The 26,938-nt window shown below is 44.1% G+C and overlaps 1 protein-coding gene across 3 annotated transcripts in view; it reads left to right on the top strand.

Annotated features, from left to right (window-relative positions):
- The window catches only part of abcg4a (ATP-binding cassette, sub-family G (WHITE), member 4a), a 150,464-nt gene extending 127,689 nt beyond the window's left edge, over positions 1–22,775 (top strand). For all 3 annotated transcript variants that reach the window (XM_048562133.2, XM_048562134.2, XM_048562135.2), the window contains 8 exons: positions 360–474; positions 2,746–2,888; positions 4,457–4,555; positions 5,746–5,914; positions 7,221–7,321; positions 18,523–18,681; positions 19,968–20,086; positions 21,253–22,775. In XM_048562133.2, coding sequence (XP_048418090.1) covers positions 360–474; positions 2,746–2,888; positions 4,457–4,555; positions 5,746–5,914; positions 7,221–7,321; positions 18,523–18,681; positions 19,968–20,086; positions 21,253–21,478 — 1,131 coding nt within the window. In that variant the 3' untranslated portion in view covers positions 21,479–22,775. The remainder of the gene's footprint in view (positions 1–359; positions 475–2,745; positions 2,889–4,456; positions 4,556–5,745; positions 5,915–7,220; positions 7,322–18,522; positions 18,682–19,967; positions 20,087–21,252) is intronic.
- The last annotated feature ends 4,163 nt before the right edge of the window (positions 22,776–26,938 follow it).

The following is a 26,938-nucleotide window of genomic DNA, read 5'->3' on the forward strand; positions in this document are numbered from 1 at the left end:
TTGGGGCAGATCAGTCATGATATGATGGAATGGCAGGGCAGCCCTGAGGGGCTGAATGGCCTGCACTGTCTCTTATTTCTGATGATGTTATGTGTTAGCTTTGTGGGTGTGTGACTATTTCCTTTGAGTTAATGCAACCGTGCGACAGTGTAAGAAATGAATTTCATCAAGCTAGTCATCCTATAAACATGATGTTATGTCATCTATTTAAACAAATAACATCCAGTCGTTAGCAGTTGGGATAGAAAAGGGCAAGAATCTGAGTAGTTTGAGTTTTTTTTTACAAAATAGCCAAGTTTAATAAGGAGAAACCTTTAACAGTGTGTGTTTTAATTCTAATCTCTTTTCTCTCCTTTCAGTTGTTCATTGTGAGTCAAGGGCAGTGCATCTACAAAGGAATAGTCCCCTGCCTCATTCCATACCTTAAAGGACTGGGCTTGCATTGTCCAACCTATCACAACCCTGCTGACTTCAGTAAGTGAAAAGGGCCCTGCTTTATTAGTGTGTTTAGAACACATACTCTGTTGAATATGAAGAATATAGGGCTAATGGGAAAGAGCAGGAGAGTGGGATTAATTAGAGAGGTGTGCCTAGGAATTGACAGCGAGGCGGTGGAGCTGACTGCATCTCTGTGTGGTTCAGCGTCAGTCCAGGTCCTGTCATTGGCGTCTGTGCACCTTGTGAAGGAAACAAATTGGTTGGATTCCTATACTTTCACTGGAGAGTGAATGTGCATGTCAATTTCACCTCACTTTGGACCAGATTTGGTAAATATTTGCTGATGGCAACGTATAAACTCGTGTGTGAAGACCATCTTTGCTGAAGCCAGCTCAGCAGGGATCAGTCGTCTTCCCAGTGGAACCGTATTATAGATTGCTGTCCAGAGTACAGCGTCAGGAAACTGGGAGGACTGAGGGGAAACGGGGAGGCTTTCTAACAAATCTCCACACCCAGTCGCTGATGCTTTGAGTCATAGAGATGCACAGCATGGAAATAGACCTTTGGTCCAATTTGGCCATGCCAACCAGATATCCTGTATAAATCAAGTCCCATTTGGCTCATATCCCTCTAAACCCTTCCTATTCATTTACCCTCCAGATACCTTTTAAAATGGTAATTGTACCAGTCTCCAACACTTCCTGTGGCAGCTCATTCCACACTCTGTGTGAAAATGTTGCCGCTTAGATCCCTTTTAAATCTTTCCCCTCTCACCTGAAGCTTATGCTGTCTAGTTTTGGAGTCTCCAGCCCAGGAAAAAGACCTTGGCTCTTCATCCTATCCATGCGCTTCATGAGTTTGTAAACGTCCATAAGGTCACCCCTTAGCCTCTGATGCTCCAAAGAAAATAGCTCCAGTCTATTCAGCCTCTCCCTGTAGATCAAACCCTCCAACCCCAGCAACATACTTGAAATTTCTGAACCCTTTCAAGTTTCACAACATCTTTCCTATAGCAGGGAGACCAGAATTGAGTGCAGTATTCCAAAGGTGGCCTCATCAACGCCCTGTACAGATGCGACATGATCTCCCAACTCCTGTACTCAGTGCACTGACCAATAAAGGCAAGCGTACCAAACACCATCTTCACTATCCTGTCTACATGTGACTCCACTTTCAAGGAGCAGTGAACCTGCACACCAAGGTCTTTTTGTTCAGCAACACTCCCCAAGGACCTTAGCACTTCTTTCAAGTAGTTTCCTCTGCTCCTTGATTCCTCCATTTTGTAGCTGACCTAAAGATAGAATAAATCATATGGAGTGGAAAGAAGAACAAAAGATAAAAGAAAATTAGTATATGTTACAAACTCTAACTGCACAAGTAAAAGCTCTCAATTAAAACTTTGCAACTTATTGCTCGATACCTGTATGGGGAGGTGATGGCCTCGGAGTATTGTTGCAATCTGGTGACACAGGTAATGGTTCTGGGCACCTTTTATGTCAAATCCTGACATAGCAGATGGTGGAATTTGACGTTATTAAAATTCTGGACCTAAGTGTCATCTGGTGGTGACCATGAAACCACTGGGGGGGATGGGGAATATCCCAAATTTGTTAACCGGATGGATATACCCCTTCGGAAAGGAAACTGCTGTTCTTACGGGTCTGGCCCAAATGTGACCCCAAAGCCACAGCAATGTGCTTGCCCCCTAGGCAATGAGGGAGTGGCCAGCTGGCCTAGCCAGGGGCACTCAAATTTTGTGAATGAACCAAGAAGTGCTCCTTTCCTGTGTGTACTGGGTTCAAATCACTGGTGCAAAGTTTCTCTTCCATGTGTTCTCTGGGCTTGGTCTTTGTGGGGACAGGACTTAGGGTGACGCGGCAGCTCAGTGATTAGCCCTGCTGCCTCACAGTACCAGTGTCCGGTATTAGATTTCACCCTCGGGCAACTGTCTTTGTGGAATTTGCACCATCCCCTTGGTTTTGTGGGGTTTCCACTGGGTACTGCAGCTTCCTGGAGGTTTAGTACATTTTAGATAGATTGGCCACGCTAAATTGCCTGTAGTGTCTAAGGATGTACAGATTAGGTGAATTGGCCATGGTAAAAACCGTGGTAGGTCTGAGTAGAATGGTCTTCAAAGGGCCAGTGCAGATTTAATAGGCCAAATGGCCTCTTTCTATACTGCAGGGGATTTTGTGAGAGTCTATATACCTGGATTAATCCACTCCCCACTTCACCTGCTGCAGTATTTTATTGACCATTAAATGTTGTCCTTTTCAATCTGACCATGCCTTTCACTTGCTTGCACAGTTATTGAAGTTGCCTCGGGGGAATACGGAGATTTGAACCCTCTGCTGTTCAAGGCTGTTCAAGATGGAATGTGCACCATGGCAGAAAAGAAGAACCCATCCAAAGGGGGCGATCCTTCAAGCTGGAAATCCCAGAGCCTGACGGTAATCCAGTGAGAATCAAGAATTTCTTGATACCATAAGGAACAAGAGAGAGGTGGACTTCAGCTGGGTCAAGTTTTCAATGGGTTCCAGTGACAATAAATCGCAATGTTCCATATTCTGTGATAATGTATTTAGAAAATACTCAATAAATGAATACATGACCCTAAATACTACAGGTTCCCTCCAAGCCATTCACCATTCTGACTTGGAAATCTAAGGGTAATGGGCAGAAAGCAGGAGAATGGTGTTGAGTGCTATATTATCCATCATCAAATGTTGGAATAGACTCAGTGGGCCGAATGGCATAATTCTACTGCTGTATCTTACGGTCATATGTTACAGTTCCTTCATTGTCACTGGGCCAGAATCCTGATAACCCTCCCTAACAACATTGTGGGTCTACCTACTGCACATGGACTGCAGCAGTTCAAAGAACGCAGCGAAACACCAGCTTCTCAAGGGGCAACAAATGCTAGCCAGCTAGAAACACCCTTGTCCCATGACATAAATATACATAGCACCTATTCTCACCTCCTCACCTGTACAACAAGCTCCCACAAATGGCAGAATCATCTCTGGCCAGATCATCTGATTTTGTGGTGTTGGATGACATCAGGCAGATCTCCACTGGTGGAGAATTCCCCTGGTTGTCTTCCAGATATTACGGTGAGATCTTTCATGTCCACTGAGGAGGACAGACAGGGTCTCTGTTTAATACTTCAGGAATTGCAAAGAGTATAGAAGAATGAGCACCAATATCACTGAAACATCTCAGATTCTAAGTGAGCTTGACAGGGTAGCTTGGACAAGTAATCCCCCTAACTGCTAGAGCCTAGAACTGGGAGTCACAGGTTGAGGATAAAGGGGTGGCCATTTTGGATTGAGATGAGGAGAAATGCCTTCACACAAAGGGCTGAGGATGTTTGAAATCCTTACCCCCAGCGGGTTTTATAAGTTCAGTCTTTGAGTTGTTTGAGAGTTGGGATTGTTAGATTTGGGGCCCAAGGAAATCAAGAGATTTGGGAATCAGACAAGAAAGTGGGGTCAAGCTCAAGGGTCATGCACAATTATATCTAATGGAATTTCAGAGGGTGTTAATGCTTACTTCTGCTCCTAATTCGTGCCTAATGCAAAAAAAACAGCATTGTGTCCACCTATCTGCTCCTCTCTCCACCTTCCATCATCTCCCCCTCTCTCTATTTATAATCAGAATCCCCTTTCCCTCCCCCGTTTCTGAAGAAGGGCCCAGGCCCGAAACGTCAGCTTTCCTGCTGCTCTGATGCTGCTTGGCCTGCTGTGTTCATCCAACTCTACACCTCGTTATCTCCTGACCAGTGTCACTCACTCCCACTACTGCACTGTAGAGAGAAGATGTCATAGGTGTTGATAAGGATGTAGAAACATGGAAAGGCCAACATGTTTTGAAGGGCAGTCATTGCTGGCCTAGGAAAGCTCTTGCCTGCACTAGGCTGCATACATGACAAATTAAACTGAATGCCAAAAACTGAATGTAAGCAAAAATATAGAAATTTGCATGCCCTTCTGATTTTTTGTCTTTGTCTGTACAGGATGCAGGTCCCATTGAGAGCTGCACTTTTGCAATAAGCTCCTTTGTTCAGTTTTATATCCTCTTCAGAAGGACCTTCATTTCCATACTGCGAGACATGGTAAGGTCAGCTGGATGTGTTGCTCACTTTAAGAATGACGAGTTAATTTCAGTAATAGGGTGGGGATCGATCGATATGCAGGGGGTGGGTTGCTTACAATTCACTTCAGCTTTCTTTTGTTCAGGGAGGGAATGTGATAAAAGATGCTGTTACCGTCCCGACCCTCTTCCCTATATTTGGAAATACACAGAGTTTCAGCATCTGACTGTGGCGTTCTCCGAGAAAGGCAGAATCTCAGTGTTTTCACTGAGATTGAAATCCCACAGTCCACTGTCGCCCTCATTGGTAGTGATGTGTTACAGTTCACTTGGGGAGTCCAGGTTGTCGTGGCAACATGCGTGTTGTAGTCTGGAGCTATGGATGGAGCCCCCAACCTTTCCATCACACAGCTGATCAGGAATCTCTCCCACTCTCACTGATAACCCCTGGCATTGCTCATCAACCCATTTGACCATATTGTTAGTGCACCTTCATTGACCCAAAGTATGATTTACACCTTTGGCTCAGAGGCAGGATGCTACCTAATCCTTCAACCAGAGGTAAAATAATGCTGAAAATCTGATTTAAAAAACAGTAAATGCTCGATTAAAATAGAAACTGATGTCACATTTTGTATCAATGATCTTTCATCAAAACTGCAAAAATGTTTGAGCTGCACAACTTCTAAGCAAATGCAGTGCTGCAGGAAATGGAGGTGTGACAGCTAAGAAAGGAAATGGTCAATGATGCCATAGAGGATGTACTCATTACTGTTCAGAATTGAAATACTTCTTCCAGCCCATATTCTCAGATTTTTCCCTAGAGTTTTTCTTTTCCTGAACCTTTCTTTACACTAACTCTCTCTTCAATAAATACTCATCACCAGCTTGACCCAGTTTCTGGTGGAAAGTTATGAACCTGAAATGGAAGTTCAGTTACTCTTCCCACACCTGCTGCCAGACTTATTGAGTGTTTCACACATCTTCTGTAATCAGTCCAACTTTCACTTGCTGAACTTCCATGCTCAAGGAAGATGTCAGGAAACTGTACTGAGATAGAAGTTCTGCAAGATTAGAAGAATATTGGAAAATGAAATGTATTATTGTGTGTGTGTGTGTGTGTGTGTGTGTGTGTGTGTGTGTAAGAGAGATGTATTGGACCATGTGCCTCTTTGAGCCTCACAATGGACTCTATTGTCTTGTCTCCTGTAGGTTTTGACCCATTTACGATTCATGTCTCACATCTGCATTGGAGTCCTCATTGGTTTGCTGTACCTGAACATCGGTGATGAAGCAGAGAAAGTATTCAACAACACAGGATGCCTCTTCTTCTCCATGCTGTTCCTCATGTTTGCTGCTCTGATGCCGACAGTCTTGACCTGTAAGGAGAAATGTTATTGTAATCCTGTTTGATTGTAACCTTCAAGGGTAACACGGTGGCTCAGTGGTTGGCACTGCTGTCTCACTGTGCCAGGAACCTGGTTTTGGTTCCACTGTTGAGCGACTGTCTGTGTGGAGTTTGCACATTCTCTCCGTGTCTGCATGGGTTTCCAGTGGGTGCTTCAGTTTCGTTCACAATCCAAAGATGTACAGGTTAGGTGAATTGACCATAATAAATTACCCATAGTGTCCAGGAGGTGTGCAAGCTAGGTAGATTAGCCATGGGAACTGTAGGGTTACAGGCCTGGGGGAAGGGTGCTTTTCGGAGGGTTGGCGTGCACTTGCTGGGCCAAATGGCCTGCTTCCACTCTATAGGGATTCTGTGTTTCAGTCTTTGAAACTGTTTTCTTCTTGTGAGTGGAACTGCTTAAAATTATCAGGGGAAAAGAACATTTATTTTTACAGCACCATTCACAATCTCGTCATTCAACCCTAAATAACCTGGTGACGAAGGGTAGAATTGGAACCTAATCATTTCACACGTGCAAGCCTTTGTAGACAGAGACAGACATCACACACATACACTTCCAAACTTAACATTGACATACTCAACAACTGTGCATATTTACACTTAGGGCATGCAGGAGCAATTTACAACCAATTAAATACTTGCAAACTGCAGTAACTACTGTAGAACAGCACCAGAAGACTGATAGAGTGTGGCATCCCATAAGCGGTAATGTGCTATTCACCAGGTTTGTTCATTGGTGTTGATTGAGGGAGAAATATTGGTTAGCGGAGAGGTGTGAACACTCCTGCCCTTCATCAAAATGGTACGGTAGTACCCTTTGCAGCGATCTTATAAAGATAATAGCTGTTCTTGTTTAAAGTCTGAACTTAAAACAGTAGTTCTGACCACACAGCACTCCTAGCACAGTTCAAATTTAAACTCAGTACATTGGAAAATGTGTATTTATTGAGTATGCAAAAAAGGAGTCATTGAAAAACACTTTTAACTTCACTTGAAGAAGGAGCAGCGTTACGATAGCTTGTGACTTCAAATTAACCTGTTGGACTACGATCTAGGGTTGTGTGCCTTCTGACTCTAGTCAGACTGGAGACAGTATGGACTCAGAGGGCAGAATGGCCTCCTTCAGTGGCATAATGACTCCACAATTATTTCCTATCAATGTTTTCCTTAAGTATTGATCTAGAAAATAGAACTATAAACAAATACTAATCTTTATTAGTTACTTATTACACACACACAGAAAAATCTCACTTCGTGTTTTTCTCTCTCACATTAGTTCCACTGGAGATGTCTGTTTTTCTGAGAGAACACCTCAACTACTGGTATAGCCTGAAGGCTTACTACTTGGCTAAAACTATGGCAGATGTTCCTTTTCAAGTATGTGGTGTTTAAGTATCTATTCACTTTTGCCATTGAATAAACATTAATTTGATAATGTAAAAACAGTGAAGCACCTATGTAGAGGCAAAGCTCATTCAGCCTCTCGATTTTGATGTGCCATACACCAAGCTATTGGGTATATAGAAGAATAAGAGTGGGTCTCATAGAAACGTACAAAATTATGAAGGGAATAGATAAGACAGGAGCAGCGAAGTTGCTTCCTCTGACAGGTGACACTCGGACTAGGGGTCGCAGCCTCAAAATAAGGGAGAGCAGATTTAGGCCTGAGTTAAGGAGGATTTTCTTCATCCAAAGGATTGTGAAACTGTGGAACTCCCTGCCCAGTGAAGCAGTTGAGGCTTCCTCATTTAACGTCTTTAAGGCAAAGATAGATTTTTGAACAGTAAAGGAATTAAGGGTTATGGTGAGCGGTCAGGTAAATGGAGCTGAGTCCACGAAGAGATCAGTCATGATCTTACTGAATGATGGAGCAGGCTTGACGGTCCAAATGGCCTACACCTTCTCCTATTTCTGCTGTTGTTGTATCTATTGTTATAATTATCCTATTGTGGATTCCACTAAGAGTTTAAAATGTAGAGTTTTTATTTTAGTTAGAAGTGGATTTCAGGTTCTTTACTTCTGCCACTTAACCTGTGTGTGCTTAACAAAAGTTGTTTGAACACCTGACCCAGCTTTTCGAAGCAAGAAAACCCTGAGGCTGCTATGCAGATAAATGCTGCAGGTGGAACTATACTCTAAACAGAAACAAGATAACAAGGTGTAGGTTAAATCCTTGAAGAACATGGACATCTGGGATGTGCAGGAGTGGAATGCCTCATCCTGGGAGCAGATGCGGCGGAGGCGGAGGAATTGGGAATAGGGGATGGAATTTTTGCAGGAGGGTGGGTGGGAGGAGGTGTATTCTAGGTAGCTGTGGGAGTTGGTGGGCTTGAAATGGACATCAGTTACAAGCTGGTTGCCTGAGATGGAGACTGAGAGGTCCAGGAAGGTGAGGGATGTGCTGGAGATGGCCCAGGTGAACTGAAGGTTGGGGTGGACGGTGTTGGTGAAGTGGATGAACTGTTCGAGCTCCTCTGGGGAGCAAGAGGCGGTGCCGATACAGTCATCAATGTAATGGAGGAAGAGCTGGTGTTTGGGGCCTGTGTAGGTGCGGAAGAGGGACACCAAACCATCATCTCCAACACCATTCATGACCTCATCACCTCAGGGGACCTCCCACCCACAGCCTCCAACCTCATTGTTCCCCAACACCGCACGGCCCGTTTCTATCTCCTTCCCAAAATCCACAAACCTGCCTGCCCTGGTCGACCCATCATCTCAGCCTGCTCCTGCCCCACCGAACTTCTCCCCTTTGGTCCAGGAACTCCCTACCTACGTCCGTGACACCACCCACGCCCTCCACCTCCTCCAGGACTTCCAATTCCCTGGCCCCCAACACCTCATTTTCACCATGGAAGTCGAGTCCCTATACACCTGTATTCCGCATGCAGATGGCCTCAAGGCCCTCCGCTTCTTCCTGTCCCGCAGGCCCGACCAGTCCCCCTCCACTGACACCCTCATCCGCCTAGCCGAACTCGTCCTCACCCTCAACAACTTCTCTTTCGATTCCTCCCACTTCCTACAGACTAAGGGGGTGGCCATGGGCACCCGCATGGGCCCCAGCGATGCCTGCCTCTTTGTAGGTTACGTGGAACAGTCCCTCTTCTGCACCTACACAGGCCCCAAACCCCACCGCTTCCTCCTTTACATTGATGACTATATCGGCGGCGCCTCTTGCTCCCCAGAGGAGCTCGAACAGTTCATCCACTTCACCATCACCTTCCACCCCAACCTTCAGTTCACCTGGGCCATCTCCAACACATCCCTCACCTTCCTGGACCTCTCAGTCTCCATCTCAGGCAACCAGCTTGTAACTGATGTCCATTTCAAGCCCACCGACTCCCACAGCTACCTAGAATACGCCTCCTCCCACCCACCCTCCTGCAAAAATTCCATCCCCTATTCCCAAATCCTCTGCCTCCGCTGCATCTGCTCCCAGGAGGAGGCATTCCACTCCCGCACATCCCAGATGTCCAAGTTCTTCAAGGACCACAACTTTCCCCCCACAGTGGTCGAGAACGCCCTTGACCGCGTCTCCCGCATTTCCCGCAACACATCCCTCACAACCCGCCCCCGCCACAACCGCCCCCAGAGGATCCCCCTCGTTCTCACATACCACCCCACCAACCTCCGGATACAACACATCATCCTCCGACACTTCCACCATCTACAATCCGACCCCACCACCCAAGACATTTTTCCATCCCCACCCCTGTCTGCTTTCCGGAGAGAGCACACTCTCCGTGACTCCCTTGTTCGCTCCACACTGCCCTCCAACCCCACCACACCCGGCAGCTTCCCCTGCAACCGCAGGAAGTGCTACAGTTGCCCCCACACCTCCTCCCTCACCCCTATCCCAGGCCCCAAGATGACTTTCCACATTAAGCAGAGGTTCACCTGCACATCTGCCAATGTGGTATACTGCATCCACTGTACCCGGTGTGGCTACCTCTACATTGGGGAAACCAAGCGGAGGCTTGGGGACCGCTTTGCAGAACACCTCTGCTCCGTTCGCAATAAACAACTGCACCTCCCAGTCGCAAACCATTTCCACTCCCCCTCCCATTCTTTAGATGACATGTCCATCATGGGCCTCCTGCAGTGCCACAGTGATGCCATCCAAAGGTTGCAGGAACAGCAACTCATCTTCTGCTTGGGAACCCTGCAGCCCAATGGTATCAATGTAGACTTCACCAGCTTCAAAATCTCCCCTTCCCCCACCGCATCCCAAAACCAGCCCAGTTCGTCCCCTCCCCCCACTGCACCACACAACCAGCCCAGCTCTTCCCCTCCACCCACTGCATCCCAAAACCAGTCCAACCTGTCTCTGCCTCCCTAACATGTTCTTCCTCTCACCCATCCTTTCGTCCCACCCCAAGCCGCACCTCCATCTCCTACCTACTAACCTCATCCCACCTCCTTGACCTGTCCGTCTTCCCTGGTCTGACCTATCCCCTCCCTACCTCCCCACCTATACTCTCCTCTCCACCTATCTTCTTTTCTCTCCACCTTCGGTCCGCCCCCCCCCCCTCCCTCCCTATTTATTCCAGAACCCTCACCCCATCCCCCTCTCTCATGAAGGGTCTAGGCCCGAAACGTCAGCTTTTGTGCTCCTGAGATGCTGCTGGGCCTGCTGTGTTCATCCAGCTTCACATTTCATTAACAAGGTGTAGAACTGGATGAACACAGCAGGTCAGGCAACAGCTTAGGAGCAGGAAAGTTGACGTTTCGGGCCCAGACCCTTCATCCAGCTCCACACTTTGTTATCTCAGATTCTCCAGCATCAGCAGTTCCTGTTATTTCTAAACAGAGTTGGTGGGTTTTGGTTTACAAAACATAGGGAAATGAGAAGAAAGTTGTTCTGGCACCAGTCAGTTGTGTTTAACCAAAGAACTCTATTCTGTATGTTTAGAGAGAGAACTAAGTAGCCACAGAGTATTAGGTGGAGTCATGTCGCTTTGTCAAGACAGAAGATAGTGTAGGTACCAAGGCAGTGTCCTTGTTTGTCTGATGAGCCTTAGTACACAACTGTCAGCAATGCTTATACTTGGACTGGGATGGATGTTTTTATTTCCTACATCAAGCTGCTCCTCGACATTATTACACACCTCTGGAGCCAATGGGACTTAAACCATGGCCTCCTTTCTCAGATGTAGGGACGCTGCCACTGCACCACCTGAATCCTCCAGACCGATTTTTGGTAGGGATGTACAAGGTCCACAGCTGTGACATATGCAGCCAGACCCAACATTAAAAAGGACTCCCTTCCAGAATGTGTATATGTAAACGCCTAAAAGCAACAGTTTTTTAAAAAAAGGTTAGGCTGGGGTTAAGTTTATTGGATTGAGTTTGGTGGAGAAGTTTATATTTTTGTCGAATGGCTGTCTCACTTGCTGAGTGTGCCTATTTAGTCATATTTGCTTGTATTTGTGTTGTTCGACAAAATAAGTTGAAGATTCTTTTGATGCTTCAATCTAATCCCAACACTTCTCTGATCATTAAAACCGAAACACCCAGAGAAGATCACCTCTCCTCGTAATCTGTTAAAGGAAATGTGAAAAGTGGCATAACTTCCCTCTCACCCCCAATCTGTTATAAAGGAGAGGCTAAATGAAAGAAATCTCTGATACTCACTTCGTAAGCAACAAGCAACAATTTGTTTATCTAACTCTAACCGTGAACAAATTTACAGAACTACTAACAAACCGAACAGTTCCCCCCTTAACTATTGACTGTTCCCAAATAAAACAAAATTCTAATGGTATGCTGTTCCAAAAAATACAAGTGGCACTTATATAAAACAAAGTAATAAGTAAAAATTAAATTAAAACTTAGTCTCTCAAAAGTATAGCCAGGATAAGTCTTCCGGAACGTTCTTTGCCTTCTCTGCTGTTTTTCATGCAGGAACACCTTTCTCCGTCAAATTCTTGCGTCAGCAATATATTAGCTAAGAGTGTATTGTGCTTTTATTTAGCTGATGCATACTCTGTGAGATTTCTGTGCGAGCCAGTGATTTTCTCTTCAGATGGCAGTTCACTCTCACCCTGATTTTCAAATGGCCACTTCTTTTATTCCCTTGATGACCAATTAATTTCTTACAATAGGATTTGTTCTAGGTTGTCAAAACCATCAGATTTAAATTTAATTGGGTTTTGGTATCTAGGGCCTTGTTTGAGTTAATTGTGTAAATTCAAAAACATATTGTCTTAGTAAAATTGCTGCTTTTTGCCTGCCAACGGTACAGTCTTTGGATACAATATTTCAATTTCAAGATCTCTCTGGGCATCTGCTGCTGCCTGCAGACATTTTTGTTAATCTCCAAGCCTAAAAAGCACATCTTCTTTTAAAGGGACCATACACTCTTCCCTCCTATCATATTAGAAACATCAAATACTCTGTCCAACTTCGTAACACCTCCCCCCCAAGAAAAAAAATAAACCGTCATTATGAAAAGATATCTGCATTCTTTTTCTCTAAATTGTAATTATTATTAGATCCATAGGTTTTAATCTAAAGTTACACATTTCATACTAATTCCATGTAGAAATATAACATTGAACACGACCATTTCTACCTTGCAGGCACGTTTTCCTTTTAAACCTGCAATGATGCATCTGCAATAATATTTTCACGACCCACAACATGTACAATCTGTAAATTAAATAATTGTAACATAAGACTCCAACAAAATAGCCTGGTGTTCTTGTCCTTAAATTTTTCCAAAAATGGCAATGGGTTGTGATCAATGTACACAACCATCTCTGAAATATTGTTTGCAACATAAATATTAAAATATTGTAAGGCCAGTATCAAACTCAGTAACTCTTTTTTAATGGTTGAATAATTTCTCTGGTGGATATTGAGTTTTTAAAAAAAAACCAATTGGCCTTTCAATTCCACAATCATCCTCCTGTAATAACGCAGCTCCAACTCTTGCATCACATGCACCAATAGCGACTTTACAGTGTTTGAAGAAATTTAGCTTGGCTAAAACTGGTGAGGTGGTCGACACTGCCCTAACATTCTATTCTATTCATTTTTGTGGGATGTGGGCATTGCTGGCTGGCCAGCATTTCTTGCCCATTCCTAGTTGCCCTTGAGAAGGTGGCGGTGAGCTGCCGTCTTGAACTACTACACTCCACCTGCAGTAGGTTACTATTAGGGAGGGAATTCCAGGATTTTGACCCAGCAACAGTGAAGGAATGGCAATATATTTCCAAGTCAGAATGATAAGTAACTTGCAGGGGAACTTGTCAGTGGTGGTGTTCCCATATATCTGCTACCCTTGTCCTTCTAGATGGAAATGGCCGTCGGTTTGGAAGGTGCTATCAGAGGATCTTTGGTGAATTTCTGCAGTGAAATTCTGCATTCTGATGGTACACAATGCTGCTACTGAGTGTCAGTGGTGGAGGGAGTGGATGCTTGTGGGGGCAGTGCCAATCAAGTTGGCTGTTTTGTCTTAGATGGTATCAAGCTTCTTGAATGTTGTTGGGGCTGCACTTGTCCAGGCAAGTGGGGAGTATTCCATCCCACTCCTGACTTGAAAATACTCAAATGCCTCCTGGCATTGTTCTGTCAAATGAAATTTCATGTTCTTCTTTAACAAATCCGTCAGCAGTGCCACCATGCTACTAAAGTTTTATACAAATTTCTTGTCCTAAAAATCATAGCACTTCCTTCTTCGAGGATGGTCTTGGAAATTCCTAAGTGGCCTTCATTTTCACGTTCCTTTGTATCATCTGCCTGTGTCCAATGTTGTGGCCTAAGAATGTCACTTCTGCCTTTGTGAATTCTGTCTTTAACAACTTTGTGACCAAGTTTCCCTTCTGTAGACTTTCAAAGAGCTCTGCCAAATTCACCATGTGATCTGTCCACGAATGACTGAAGATCACTAAGTCATGTATATAGATGGCACAGTTATTCAATCCTACAACAACACTGTTCATTAATCTTTGAAATGTGGCTGGTGGGCTCTTCATTCCACAGGGCAGCCCATTTGGGGTTTCAAAAGCAGAGATTTCTTTCGCGCTCTCTGACAAAGGTATATGCCAGTAACTGCAAAGTAAATCCAACTTCGTGATATAAGTGGTTTATTCACCTTTTTCCACACTATTCTCCAGCCTTCAAATTGGGAATGAGTCTGATTTAGTCGTGGTGTTGATTTTCTGATAATCTACACAGAATCTTTGAGTACCATAGGTTTGGGAACCAATGCAATTGTCGACCTCCGCTCGCTTTGACTTAGTTCAATGATGTCATCTTGGAGCATTGTGACCACTTCCTTCTATACCCATGCTGCTTTGAGATGATTAAGGCTGTAGGGGCGTTCTTTTATTGGAAAAGCATTCCCCATGTCAACCTCATGTGCAATGATATTAGTCCTCCCCATTCTATTTTTACGTATGTTCTCATAGTGCTGCAAAATACCTTTCAATTCAGTTCTCTGTTCCTGGGTCAGACAGCCTATGACCCATCCCATTCTTTAAGAACTTCCTCCTTCTTTAATTTATTCTGAGGCATATCAATATTCACAAATCCAGCTCTGAATCCTCACTCTGAATGGCAGTAACTAATACCTGTTTCTCCAGTTCCCTTTCCCTGTCATGGTAAGGCTTCAGCATGTTTGCATGACATATCTGATAAACTTCTTTCCTATTTGGCATCTTTACCGGATAATTCACCTGACTTTACTTCTTCTCAACCTGGCAGGGACTACTAAACCTTGCTTTGAAGGGACCTCCTAACACTGGTAACAGTGCCAATACTTTATCCCTGCGGGCATGAATATAGTTTTACATTTCTTATCTGCTTCTTGCTTCATTAGATGCTGTGCCACCTTCAAATGTTGTCTAGCTGATTCACCGACTCTGTTTAATCTTTCTGTCATCTTGGATACATAAGCTAACTGTGAGATCTCTAACTTTGGACCTAACAACTGTTCCTTAATTAATTTTATAGGCCCTCTTACTTCATGTCCGAATATTAATTCAAACGGAGTCAACTTAGTCGATTCATTTGGAGCATCTCTATCAGCAAATAGTATAAATGGGAAAGTAAGATTTGGAGTAGATTTGTAGCTCGGGTTGTGGTTGTTGAGGTTGGTTGACTCGCTGAACTGGTTTCTTGTTTAGCAGATGTTTCGTTACCGTGCTGGGTAACATCCTCAGTGCAGCCTCTGATGAAGTGCCGGTGTGTTTTCCCGCCTGGTTTTTAAACTCTGGGGTCCGTTGAGATGGATTGCCTCACTTCCGGGTTTCCTTCTTAGTGGAATGTATATGGGGTCGAGTTCAAGGTGTTTATTAATAGCATGCTTTGTGGAAGAAAATTCACTAGAGAGGAGGAGAAGAACAAATAGCTCCCATTCCTGGACGTCATGGTAGAGCACAAGACAAATGGGGAACTGCAAATGAAAGTACACCAAGAGGCCACACACACAGACCTGGTACTGAACCTCAATAGTAGCCATCGCAACACACACAAACGAAGCTGCGTGCAATACTATTTAAAAGGACAAGAACACACTGCAGCAACATGGAACTACGCCAAGAGGAGGAGGAATACCTCTTCCAGGTTTTCAAGGATAACGGATATCCAAAGAATTGGGTCAGAAGATGCCCACACGAGCAGCATCAGAAAGATACTACACGCCCTGACACACTCATCACACTACCCTGCATCAGAAACAGGTCAGAACTCACTGCAAGACTCCTACGACCGCTGGGCATCAGAGTGGCACACAAGCCCATGTCAACCCCACGACAACTGCTCACCCAAACTAAGGACCCACTTCCTGCCATGGACAAGCCCAATGTCATCTCCAAGATCCCCTGCAGAGACTATGAGAAACACTACATTGCACATACAGGAAGGAAACTAACAACAAGAGTACATGAGCACCAACTGGCTACAAAAAGACACGACCAATACTCACTCATCTCAATCCACATGGACAAGGAGAACCACCACTTCGACTGGGACAACACCAAGATCCTGGGGCAGGCTCGGCAGAGACAGGCACGAGAATTCCTGGAAGCACGGCACTCCATGAAGCATGCTATTAATAAACACATAGAACTCAACCCCATATACATTCCACTATGAAGGAAACCTGGAAGTGAGGCAGTTCATCTAAATGGACCCCAGAGGTTAAAAGCCAGCTGGAAAAGCACACCGACACTTCATTGAGAATGTTACCAAGCATGGTAATGAAATATCTGCGAAACAACAAACCTGCTCAACGAGCCAACCAACCTTAACAACCACAATAAATGGGATACCTTTATCTTAATCATTTGGGTAATTTTGGCAACATGGTCCTTAAGGTCTGATGCCACATTTCCAATGCTCCCTGGGAATCAGGATGTTACGCACTGGACTTAGTGTTTGATGCCTAAACTATCCATGACCATCTCGAATGGTTTGGCAGTAAAATTGGACCCTCGGTCTGACTGAATCTCCCTGAGTAGTCCATAACAGGTAAAGAAAGCAAGTAACACTCCCACAACCTTTTTAGCCCTGACATTCCGCAATGGAATTGCCTCTGGAAGTCTGGTAGGTACATCCATTATGGTCAACAAATACGGTTCCCACTTTTGGTTTTAGGAAGGGGACTTACGCAATCAATCATGACCAGTGTGAAAGGTTCTTCAAATGTGGGAATTGGCACAAAAGGTGCTGGTTTTATAACTGCCTGTGGCTTTCTTACACGTATGCCAGGTATGGCAAAATTCAACCACATCTTTATGTAATCCAGGCCAATAGAAATGCTTCAGTATCTTAGCCTCAGTCTCCCTCACTCAACAGTGGTACAGTCTGCCTCGTATACCCAATCTGTTATAGAGAGGCTAAATGAAAGAAATTGCTGATACTCACTTTATAAGCAACAAGTAACAATTTATTATATCTAACTCTAACAGTGAACACATTTACAGGACTACTAACAAACTAAACAGTTCTTCCCTTAACTACTAACTCTTCCTGAATAAAGCAAAATTCCAATGGTATGCTAGTCCAATAAATATAAGTCCCACTTTTATAAAGCAAAGTAATAAGAAGAAAATGAATTAAAACTTAGTCTCTCAAAATTACAGTCAGGATAAGCCTTCAAGATTGTTTTTTGCCTTTGCCACTGTTTTCCATTCAGAAATACCTTTCTCTGTCAAATTCTTGCGTCAGGAATATATTAGCTAAGAGTGCTGTAGTACCTTTTATTTAGATGGTGCATACTCTGAGAGCTGAGAGATTTCTGTGCAAGCCAGTGAATTTCTCTTCAGATGGCAGTTCACTCTCACCCCGATTTTCAAATGGCCACTTCTTTTGTGCCCTTAAACGTCTGTCAGTTTTTTACAGTAGGGTTGGTTCTCGGTTATCAAAAGTATCTGGGGCCTGATTTAAAATAATTGTGTAAAGTCAAAAACCTGTTGTCTCAGTAAAAATGCTGCTTGGCCTGCTTGAAATGTAGCCTTTGGATACAGTGTTTCAATTTCAAGAACTCTGCATCTGCTGCTACCTGCAGACAGGATATTTTTTTAACCATCAAGCCTAAAAAACACATCATCTTTTAAAGGGACCACACACTCTTCCCCCTATTATTTTACAAAATCAAATACTCTACTCAACTTTGCAACACCAGCAACTTACTTTCTCTCCCCTGCTTCTTGCATGTATTATATTCTTCGGGGGAAGTATTTGCCTAATGGCTTCATTTCTAGACTACTAATCCAGAAACCCAGGCTAACACTCTTGGGACCAGGGGTCAAAACTCACTGTGGTAGATGGTGATGTTTAAATTCAATATAATATCTGGAATTAAGTAGAATGATGACCATGGGACTGTTGTCATTTGTTGGAAAAAGGAATCTGATTCATTAATGTCCATCAAGGAAGGAAATTGCTGCCCTTCCGTGGTCAGTGCTACATGTGACTCCAGACCTATTTTAATTAGAGATGAGCAATAAATGTTGACCTTGCCAGCAATGTCCACTTGTCATGACGAGAGAAAGGAAAGGATGGCTCAGTGGTTAGCACTGCTGCCTCTCAGGTCTAGGGACCCAGGTTCAATTCTGGCATCGAGCATCAGTCCTTGTGGAGTTTGCATGTTCTCTCTGTGTCTACATGCGTTTCTGCTGGGTGCTCCAGTTTCATCCCACAGTTCAAAGATATGCAGGTTAGGTGGACTGCCATGGTGTCCTGGGGTGTGTAAATCAGGGGGATGAGTCTGAATGGAATACTCTTCGGTGGGTTGGCGTAGATTCAATGGGCAGAATGGCCTGCTTCTGAACTGTAGAGATTCTGTAAAAAGACAGCAGTTCATCAAAGCCAGATCCAAACAGTAATCCAGCTTGTCCATTATTCTTGCAACTCAGTGAATGCTGTGAACTGTCCCTTTTGTCAAATGGGACAGTGCTGTTCTGAGGACGCTATTGTGCACTGAAATGTCTGCAGTTCGAGTAGTAACATTTCAGTAACACCAGTGAAGTTGAATGATGTAAAACTTGAAACGCAAGGTGAGGTGATGGAATTATGATGGGAATATTGGTTGATCCTGGTGCTAAAATTGGTATTCTCCATTCCTGTAGGTGATCTGTCCGATTGTATACTGCAGTATTGTCTACTGGATGACATCCCAGCCTCCCGAGGCTTCACGCTTCCTCTTGTTTGCCAGTCTGGCCACAGCAACTGCATTGGTGGCACAGTCACTTGGACTCCTGATTGGAGCTGCATCCACATCTTTACAGGTACTGGTCTCCCTTCATGCACCGAGTGACCACTTCCAGATCATCAACCAGAGAATAACACAGAGGCCATTCGTCCCTTCAAGTCTGTTTCAAGTGCTTTCAAATTAGCTTCTAACACTTGTACACTTTCTCCAAAAAACTGCAATTTTTTCCTTTCAGGTGTTTACCCTGTTGCATTGTGAAACTGACAATTAAATCCACTTCCTTTACCCTTTCAGGCAACACAATGCAGATGATCACAACTCTCTGCATTTTGTTTTTAAATCTTCCTCTCAGTTCTGATTCTTCTTGACAATCATCTCATGTCTGTGTCCTGTCTTTATCAACTCTTTTATCATTGGAAATGGTTTTTCCTTCTGTACTCAGTCAGAACTTGCAATGTTGAATGCTATGCCTTATTGGTGCTGTAACTTACCAAGGAACAATATCTGGTGAGGGGAACTCAGGTGGAATTTTTATTGTGTAGGAAATAAAGGTAAAGCTGCCGTAGACCCAGAGCGGCTTTTGAATTGGTGATAAGTGACTGGTGATGGTTTAACCTGAGAGTCACTGTGCCTCAAATGAAGAGAGTCATTGAGAACAGCAATCCTTCATGGCACCCCTTAGTTGGCATGAGTATTGAAGCCATGCTGCTGGCATCACTTTATGTTGCAAACCATCTGCCCAACCAGCTGAGCTGACCAGTCCCCTTAGGTTAAGTCAGCTCACAGTCTTTAAATTTTGCTTTAAGCTGGTGAACGTCCATGATCTTCAGTTGTTTCCTGTTATCTGCCATCTGAAACCACATAGAGATTTGGAACCTATAACCAACTAAGCAGTTGGCGCAGTTGGCACAGTTGCAGAGTGTGTGGGAGATTAAGCAGGTTGGGCTTATGACTGAACCGAGGATACATGTTCCCATGCGGAGAAAAAGTCACAAGAGAGGGGAGTGGAAGGGGGCAGTCAGGCGGAGGGTGGAGAGTCGAAGAGGGTGGGGATAGAGGAAGATGGTTGGGGCAAGGAGAGTAAACTAGGCCAACGAAACATGAAACCCTGGGGTGGAGAGTGTTTGGGGGGTGTTGTTGGCACTGGTAGTCGGTTAGGCCAGGGCCGAAGGAATGGTCAAGTCCAAGGGGGGGAGTTGCTTGAGCCAGTGGATTTATCACTTCTAGGGGTTGTGCAGCACCCATGCCCTGAATGCATTGGCGGTTCATCAGTTTACTCTCTATCAGACTTATACTGTGATTGTCATAATTTTGTGAGCTGTTCATTTACATGCTGTGTTTCCCCTCTTTGTTCACTTCCAGGTTGCTACCTTTGTGGGCCCAGTCACTGCCATTCCTGTGCTTCTGTTCTCGGGATTTTTTGTTAGTTTTGACACCATCCCCACCTACCTACAGTGGAGCTCCTACGTCTCGTATGTAAGGTACTTCTTTTTTTTTGAAGTTATTATAAAAATGGGACTTGTCCCTCTCCCCCTCATATTTGAAAAGTTCCAAATCCTGCCTCCTCCATTTCCAACCAGAAACTATGAAGGTTAAGACTGCCCACTCTGACTGTTCAGTTAGAGAGAGACAACTGGTGATGGTTTAACCAAAGGATTACCACTCTTCAGGTGAAAGGAGAGCCCTCAGGCAGGGTTGGAATTGAACCCATGATGTTGGTGGGACTCAGTTTTGCAAACCAGCTGATCAGCCAACAGCCAGGGCAGGAGGAAGAAGTCCTGAGAAGCTCCAGTAACTGAAGGTTATGGAAGAGGAGTTGATGTTATGCTATGTCAAAGGCACTATCTAAATGCAAGTTGTCACCTTGTTCGTGCGATTGGGGTGGGAATCGTGCCCAATTTTCTCCCCATCTCCAGCCCTCTGCAAATGCAAGGATGCTGAGGTAAACTGTACTGATTTTAACTGATGTCCCATTGACATTGCACGGTGGCTCGGTGGTTAGCACTGCTGCCTCACAGCATCGGGGACCTGGGTTCAATCGGGCGACTGTCTATGTGGAGATTGCACATTCTCCCTGTGCCTGCATGGGTTTCCTCTGGGGGGACACTCTGTTTCCTCCCACAGCCCAAAGATATGCAGGTTAGGTGGATTGGCCATGCTAAATTGCCTGTAGTGTCCAGGGATGTTTGGGTTAAACATGGAGAAATGCAGGGGTAGGGGAATGAGTCGGAATGGGATGCTGTTTGGAGCAGCAGTGTGGACTTGTTGGGCCTGTTTCCATTCTGTAGGGATTCTATGAGAAGCTGGCAGTTTTGCCCATCAGCTGTATGCCATTGTTAATGCTGTACATGAGCTTCTTCCAACCCACTTGTTATAACCCAGTTAGCAAGTGCTTTCTCCCTTATGTGTTTACCTAGAGTTAAGTTTCAGATATTTGGGTTATAATGGAAGTGTCAACTTATGTCTCCATGTGGCTATTTAGATGGTGGTGTCAGGGTGATCACGTGTGATGATGGGATAGTTAAAGCTATCCACACAGGCAATTTCAGTGAGATCCGTGACATAATATGAGCAAAACTCACTTCTGTAGCAACTGACTTTAAAAAGAGTAACATTGACATTTGTTGAATCTTTCTTACTGATACAGATATGGCTTTGAAGGTGTCATCTTGTCAATATATGGACTGGACAGAAAAAATCTGACCTGCAATACTGGGTTTTGCCCTTTTAAGGAACCAAAGAAAGTTCTGCAAGTCATGGATGTGCAGGACGCAAAACTTTACATGGATTTCATCGTCCTTGGTATTTTCTTCATTATCTTGCGTTTCCTGGCTTACCTCGTTCTTCGATACAAAGTCAAATCCGAGAGATAGAGAGAGAGCTGCACTGCAGGTGAATTTTCTGCAGCATTCAGAATATTGTCTATGAGCTGGATTCATTCTGCTGAACTTATGTTTTGGATGTGGCTGTATTGAGCCCCTCAGCCACGATATGGGCATCAAAGCCAGAGTGATTATACCAAGACTGAATCTCCAAATGTCACGATGGCTTGTGAACGGCCTTTTGGTTTTAAAGATCTTGTTTTTGCTGCTGCAGTTACTTTATTGAAACTTGATTAATTCTTACCCATCCAGAGAACAATTTATCAAAAAAATACAACTTTTTGGAAGTTGTAAATGAAATAATTCTGCATGGGCTTTCTGCACACTGACAATGCCAGGATATTACATCCAAAAAGTTACGTGTTTCACGAAACCCTGTTTGTCAACTATAGTTATATGTTCCTCAAAAGTATATGTTTTTTTAAAATAAATTTTGATTTTCAATCAGGGCTGTTAATAAGCACAGTTTTTGTAGAGCAATGTATGCTTTATCTCTCTCTCCTGGAGCATGTTAGCTTATAGCATGTCTTGTCAAATTATAATAATTGTAAGTATAAACAAAATCAGAACAAAGCAGTATCAACCAAAACTGTTATATTAGGCATTGTGGAAAGCTTATTTAGTTTCTGAAATTTCAAAAGTATATTTGAAAACAAGTCTTGAAAGTGTTAAAACATTTAAAATAACTGTAGTGTAATCATTTTTTACAGAATTTTATATTACTGCTATTGATTTTTTTGGGTACTTGGAGATTTCCTTCCTTCATTATTTAAAAAAAATCAAAATTATGAATGCATTCCTCTTACTCCAAACTACAATTTTTCTGATCTCAGCTTCCTGACAATTATTCTGCATCACTGTGGTATTGTGACAGAAACTCTGCCCCGTTTGTACATCTGTATTTAATAACATACCAATGTTTATATTTACCACAGTGATTATCGTCTTAAAATATACCAATTCTACAAAAATTTAGAACATTTGGCTAAAAATGAGCTGTATCTGAGTATTTGCCACATTTCAACTCAACTTTAATCGTTCCTTCCACATGATGTTGTGGTAATGTCCTCATGTAGTATAGCCTAAATCCTTCATTAATGCATTACAAAGCATTGTACGGCATCCTTGTCATCCAGTGAGTGGGAACAATCGGAGGAATCGAGAGTGAATGTGTGAGTGATAATAGGAACTGCAGATGCTGAAGAATCCAAGATAACAAAGTGTGGAGCTGGATGAACACAGCAGGCCAAGCAGCATCTCAATCCCCCCCACTGCATCACAAAACCAGCCCAGCTCATCCCCTCCCCCCACTGCATCCCAAAACCAGCCCAGCCTGTCTCTGCCTCCCTAACCTGTTCTTCCTCTCACCCATCCCTTCCTCCCACCTCAAGCCGCACCTCCATTTCCTACCTACTACCTCATCCCGCCTCCTTGACCTGTCCGTCTTCCCTGGAATGACATATCCCCTCCCCACCTCCCCACCTATACTCTCCTCTCCACCTATCTTCTTTTCTCTCCATCTTCGGTCTGCCTCCCCCTCTCTCCCTATTTTTTTCCAGAACCCTCTCCCCATCCCTCTTTTCTGATGAAGGGCCTAGGCCCAAACGTCAGCTTTTGTGCTCCTACGAAGCTGCTGGCCTGCTGCGTTCATCCAGCTTCACACTTTATTATCTTGGAATCGTGAGTGAAATTGGCTTTTGACTCAGATGCATGCAGGATTTTCATTTGGCAGTGAGAAGAATTCTGATAAGCATCCTGCAGAACAAGAATGCTTTGTTTTGTTTCAGGTGCAAGTCCTTTTCATACATGTCTCTGTATTTTATGTTGCTTGGTGTTATTGACGAGTTATTCAGAGTTTGCATTGAAATTTAATCGTCAAATTTGGTCTCTAGTCTGGACAAATCTATTACTTGTCCTAAATTATCTGTAGAGCATATCCAGTCCCCATGGTACAGTGGTAATGGGAACTGCAGATGCTGGAGAATCCAAGCTAACAAAGTGTGGAGCTGGATGAACACAGCAGGCCAAGCAGCATCTCAGGAGCACAAAAGCTGACGTTTTGGGCCTAGACCCTTCATCAGAGAGGGGGATGGGAAGAGGGAACTGGAATAAATAGGGAAAGAGGAGGAGGCGGACCAAAGATGGAGAGAAAAGAAGATAGGTAGAGAGGAGAGTATAGGTGAGGAGGTAGGGAGGGGATGGGTCAGTCCTAGGAAGATGGACAAGTCAAGGCGGATGAGGTGGTAGGTGGGAAATGGAGGTGCGGCTTGGGGTGAGAGGAAGGGATGGTTGAGCGGAAGAACAGGTTAGGGAAGCAGAGACAGGCTGGACTGGTTTTGGGATGCAGTGGGGGAAGGGGAGATTTTGAAGCTAGTGAAGTCCACATTGATACCATTGGGCTGCAGGGTTCCCAAGCAGAATATGAGTTGCTGTTCCTGCAACCTTCGGGTGGCATCATTGTGGCACTGCAGGAGGCCCATGACGGACATGTCGTCTGAGGAATGGGAGGGGGAGTTGAAATGGCTCACAACTGGGAGGTGCAGTTGTTTGTTGCGAACCGAGCGGAGGTGTTCTGAAAAGCGGTCCCCAAGCCTCCGCTTGGTTTTCCCAATGTGGAGGAAGCCACACCGGGTGCAATGGATACAATATACTACATTGGCAGATGTGCAGGTGAACATCTGCTTGAAATGGAAGGTCATCTTGGGGCCTGGGATGGGAGTGAGGGAGGAGGTGTGGGGGCAAGTGTAGCACTTCCTGCGGTTGCAGGGGAAGGTGCCGGGTATGGTGGGGTTGGAGGGGAGTGTGGAGCGGTCAAGGGAGTCACGGAGAGAGTGGTCTCTCCGGAAAGCAGACAGGGGTGGGGCTGGAAAAATGTCTTGGGTGGTGGGGTCGGATTGTAGATGGCGGAAGTGTCAGAGGATGATACGTTGTATCCGGAGGTTGGTGGGGTGGTATGTGAGAACGAGGGGGATCCTCTGGGAGCGGTTGTGGCAGGGGCGGGGTGTGAGATATGTCTGGCAGGAAATGCGGGGGACACGGTCAAGGGCGTTCTCGACCACTGCGGGGGGAAAGTTGCGTCCTTGAAGAATGTGGACAACATGTCCCCTCCCTACCTCCTCACCTATACTCTCCTCTCTACCTGTCTTGTTTTCTCTCCATCTTTGGTCCGCCTCCCCCTCTCTCCCTATTTATTCCAGTTCCCTCTCCCCATCCCCCTCTCTGATGAAGGGTCTAGGCCCGAAACGTCAGCTTTTGTGCTCCTGAGATGCCCATGGTACAGTCTTGTCTCAAATACGGAGTAAGGAGCCAAGTGCATTCACACTAATGAGAAGATGAGTGTCATGGCATATGTCCTTCTCCTGGAGACTCGCCTTGACAGCAGTTGTAATCAGTGTCCCACTGTGAAATTTGGATTCACAATGTTTCTCCTTCAAACATATTCCAGTCAGTATAATGTGACACCTCCATGAAAATATGAAAACCACAGTGATAACTTCATTTTGTACTATACAAATGAACCTCTCCAGAAATATCTATGCGAAGCTTACTGCAGTATTTTACAGTCAATTACCTATTGAACCTTTGACCCCGTTGTTGTAACAGGCAATCATGTGTCTGACTGTTTGCTTGGAAATCTTAACTTTTTAATTTCTGTACAGTTGAGGCTAACTTCCCTATCAAAGGCTTGCTCTCTTCAGGCTGGATCTCCTGCAGCCACTGTGAAAAAGACAAGACTTGCATTTCTGTAGCGCCTTTTGCGACCACTTGAAGTTTTGTGCTGCTTGAGGGCCAGTTAAGGACCTTTGAAGATCTGTTCCCAATGTAGCACAGAAAATCCTGCACAACTTTGACCACTCACTTTGTCTTTTTATTTGTTATGTTTTTCTGCTGCTAGGCTCAATTCTCCTGCATTTCTCCACCATTTATACTTTATTTGAAGTTATTGGATCACTTACCTGGGGCCCCACTTGGATGTAAAATCCTCATTCTTTCTCTCCAAGATGAAAAATTTGATTTTAGGTCACGGGTTTTTTTTTACATGCAAAATATCTTCTCACCCCAAGCACAATACTGTGGGAGGTGGTGGTGATGTTTTTCATGGTCCTGTCAGTTTCTAATGAGTAACTATTTTAATTATTTAACTATCCAGCCTTCATCGTTAACTTCATCATTATGTACCTGAAGGCAGGAGAGCCTCGCATGAATCATGAACAAAACGCCATGTTGAGCCAACAGCATCATTTTCTTCCACAGACTATGTACTGTACAACCTATTGTCTTATGAACTCAGTGCAACTCAACAAATTACTCTGGAAAAATTGTTCTTTCCAGAATCTCCTTCAGAATGAGCAATAAATCAGATCTCCTGCATCTGTTTTGTACAACTTTAACCTAGTTGATTTCCTTAGCTTGATTCTCAGATGGTCCCAGAATCAAGGGAACCCTTATATTCTCAAACCCATTTGATAATCCTGATAGTGTGAGAAGCCAGCCTTTTGCTTCATGGCTGGTCCATCTTGTGTTCTATGGGAGGATAGAACTTTTATTTACTTCCTTCTCTTCTGAGGTTAACTCTCAGCCACTGTCAGTTTCAAAAGGGTGGTAGAATGCCAAGAGAACAAGGGAAGGCAAGTTTGAATTCCATGCAAATTCAAAATTCTTGCTGGCCAAAGCTTGAGGACATAGTTTCATGAGGTCAAGACATGGACTCAGTTGGGATAAAAGGTGGTCTATCCAGTCTCACGTTCATTCTTGAAATTATTCCACCCTACGATTTGGAATTGTGCTTCAAACTTGCTCTTAACCTGCTTTTTTTGTATAGGATAGAACTTAAATTCAGAGAAATTTGAATGCAGCATAAAATAAAATAATTTAATAAAATCAAGATGCTGGAGATCTGCAACAAACAAAAACAGAAATTGCTAGAGAAACTCAGCAGGTCTGACAACATCTGTGGAGAGAAAGCAGAGTTAATATTTTGATCCACTTATTCTTACAAAGTGACAACCATTAACGCTGTTTACACAGGCAAAATAATTTAAGGCTTCCTCAGGAACCAAAAGGAGGAAAAATAGAAATGGTGCAAGCCTGACGAGAGGGAGGTTACTTTTGTATGTTTGCAGAATCAATGCAATTGTAATATTTAACTGCCATATATGTATATATAAATATTATGTATAGATCTAAACAGTTCTGCAAAGATGTCTAAGAGTTCAGCACGTTTGTAAAACCCATTTGTATTGTACAGTTCACAAAAGCTAATGCAACAGATGTCAAGTGGCAGTCTACAGTAGCAACTTTTCCATTAACCTTTTGCCATTATTAAAGATGGAGCCCTCATCATTAGGACAATCTTGTTCTAAAACCAACTTGAAAGAGAATGCAGGACTCCAGAACTTGAAACTGACTGTACTTTACATTTAGTTGCAAGTAGCACTAATCCAAGTTAAA

This window comes from Stegostoma tigrinum, chromosome 32 (genome assembly GCF_030684315.1).
Source record: "Stegostoma tigrinum isolate sSteTig4 chromosome 32, sSteTig4.hap1, whole genome shotgun sequence".
In the NCBI taxonomy this organism is placed as follows: domain Eukaryota; kingdom Metazoa; phylum Chordata; class Chondrichthyes; order Orectolobiformes; family Stegostomatidae; genus Stegostoma; species Stegostoma tigrinum.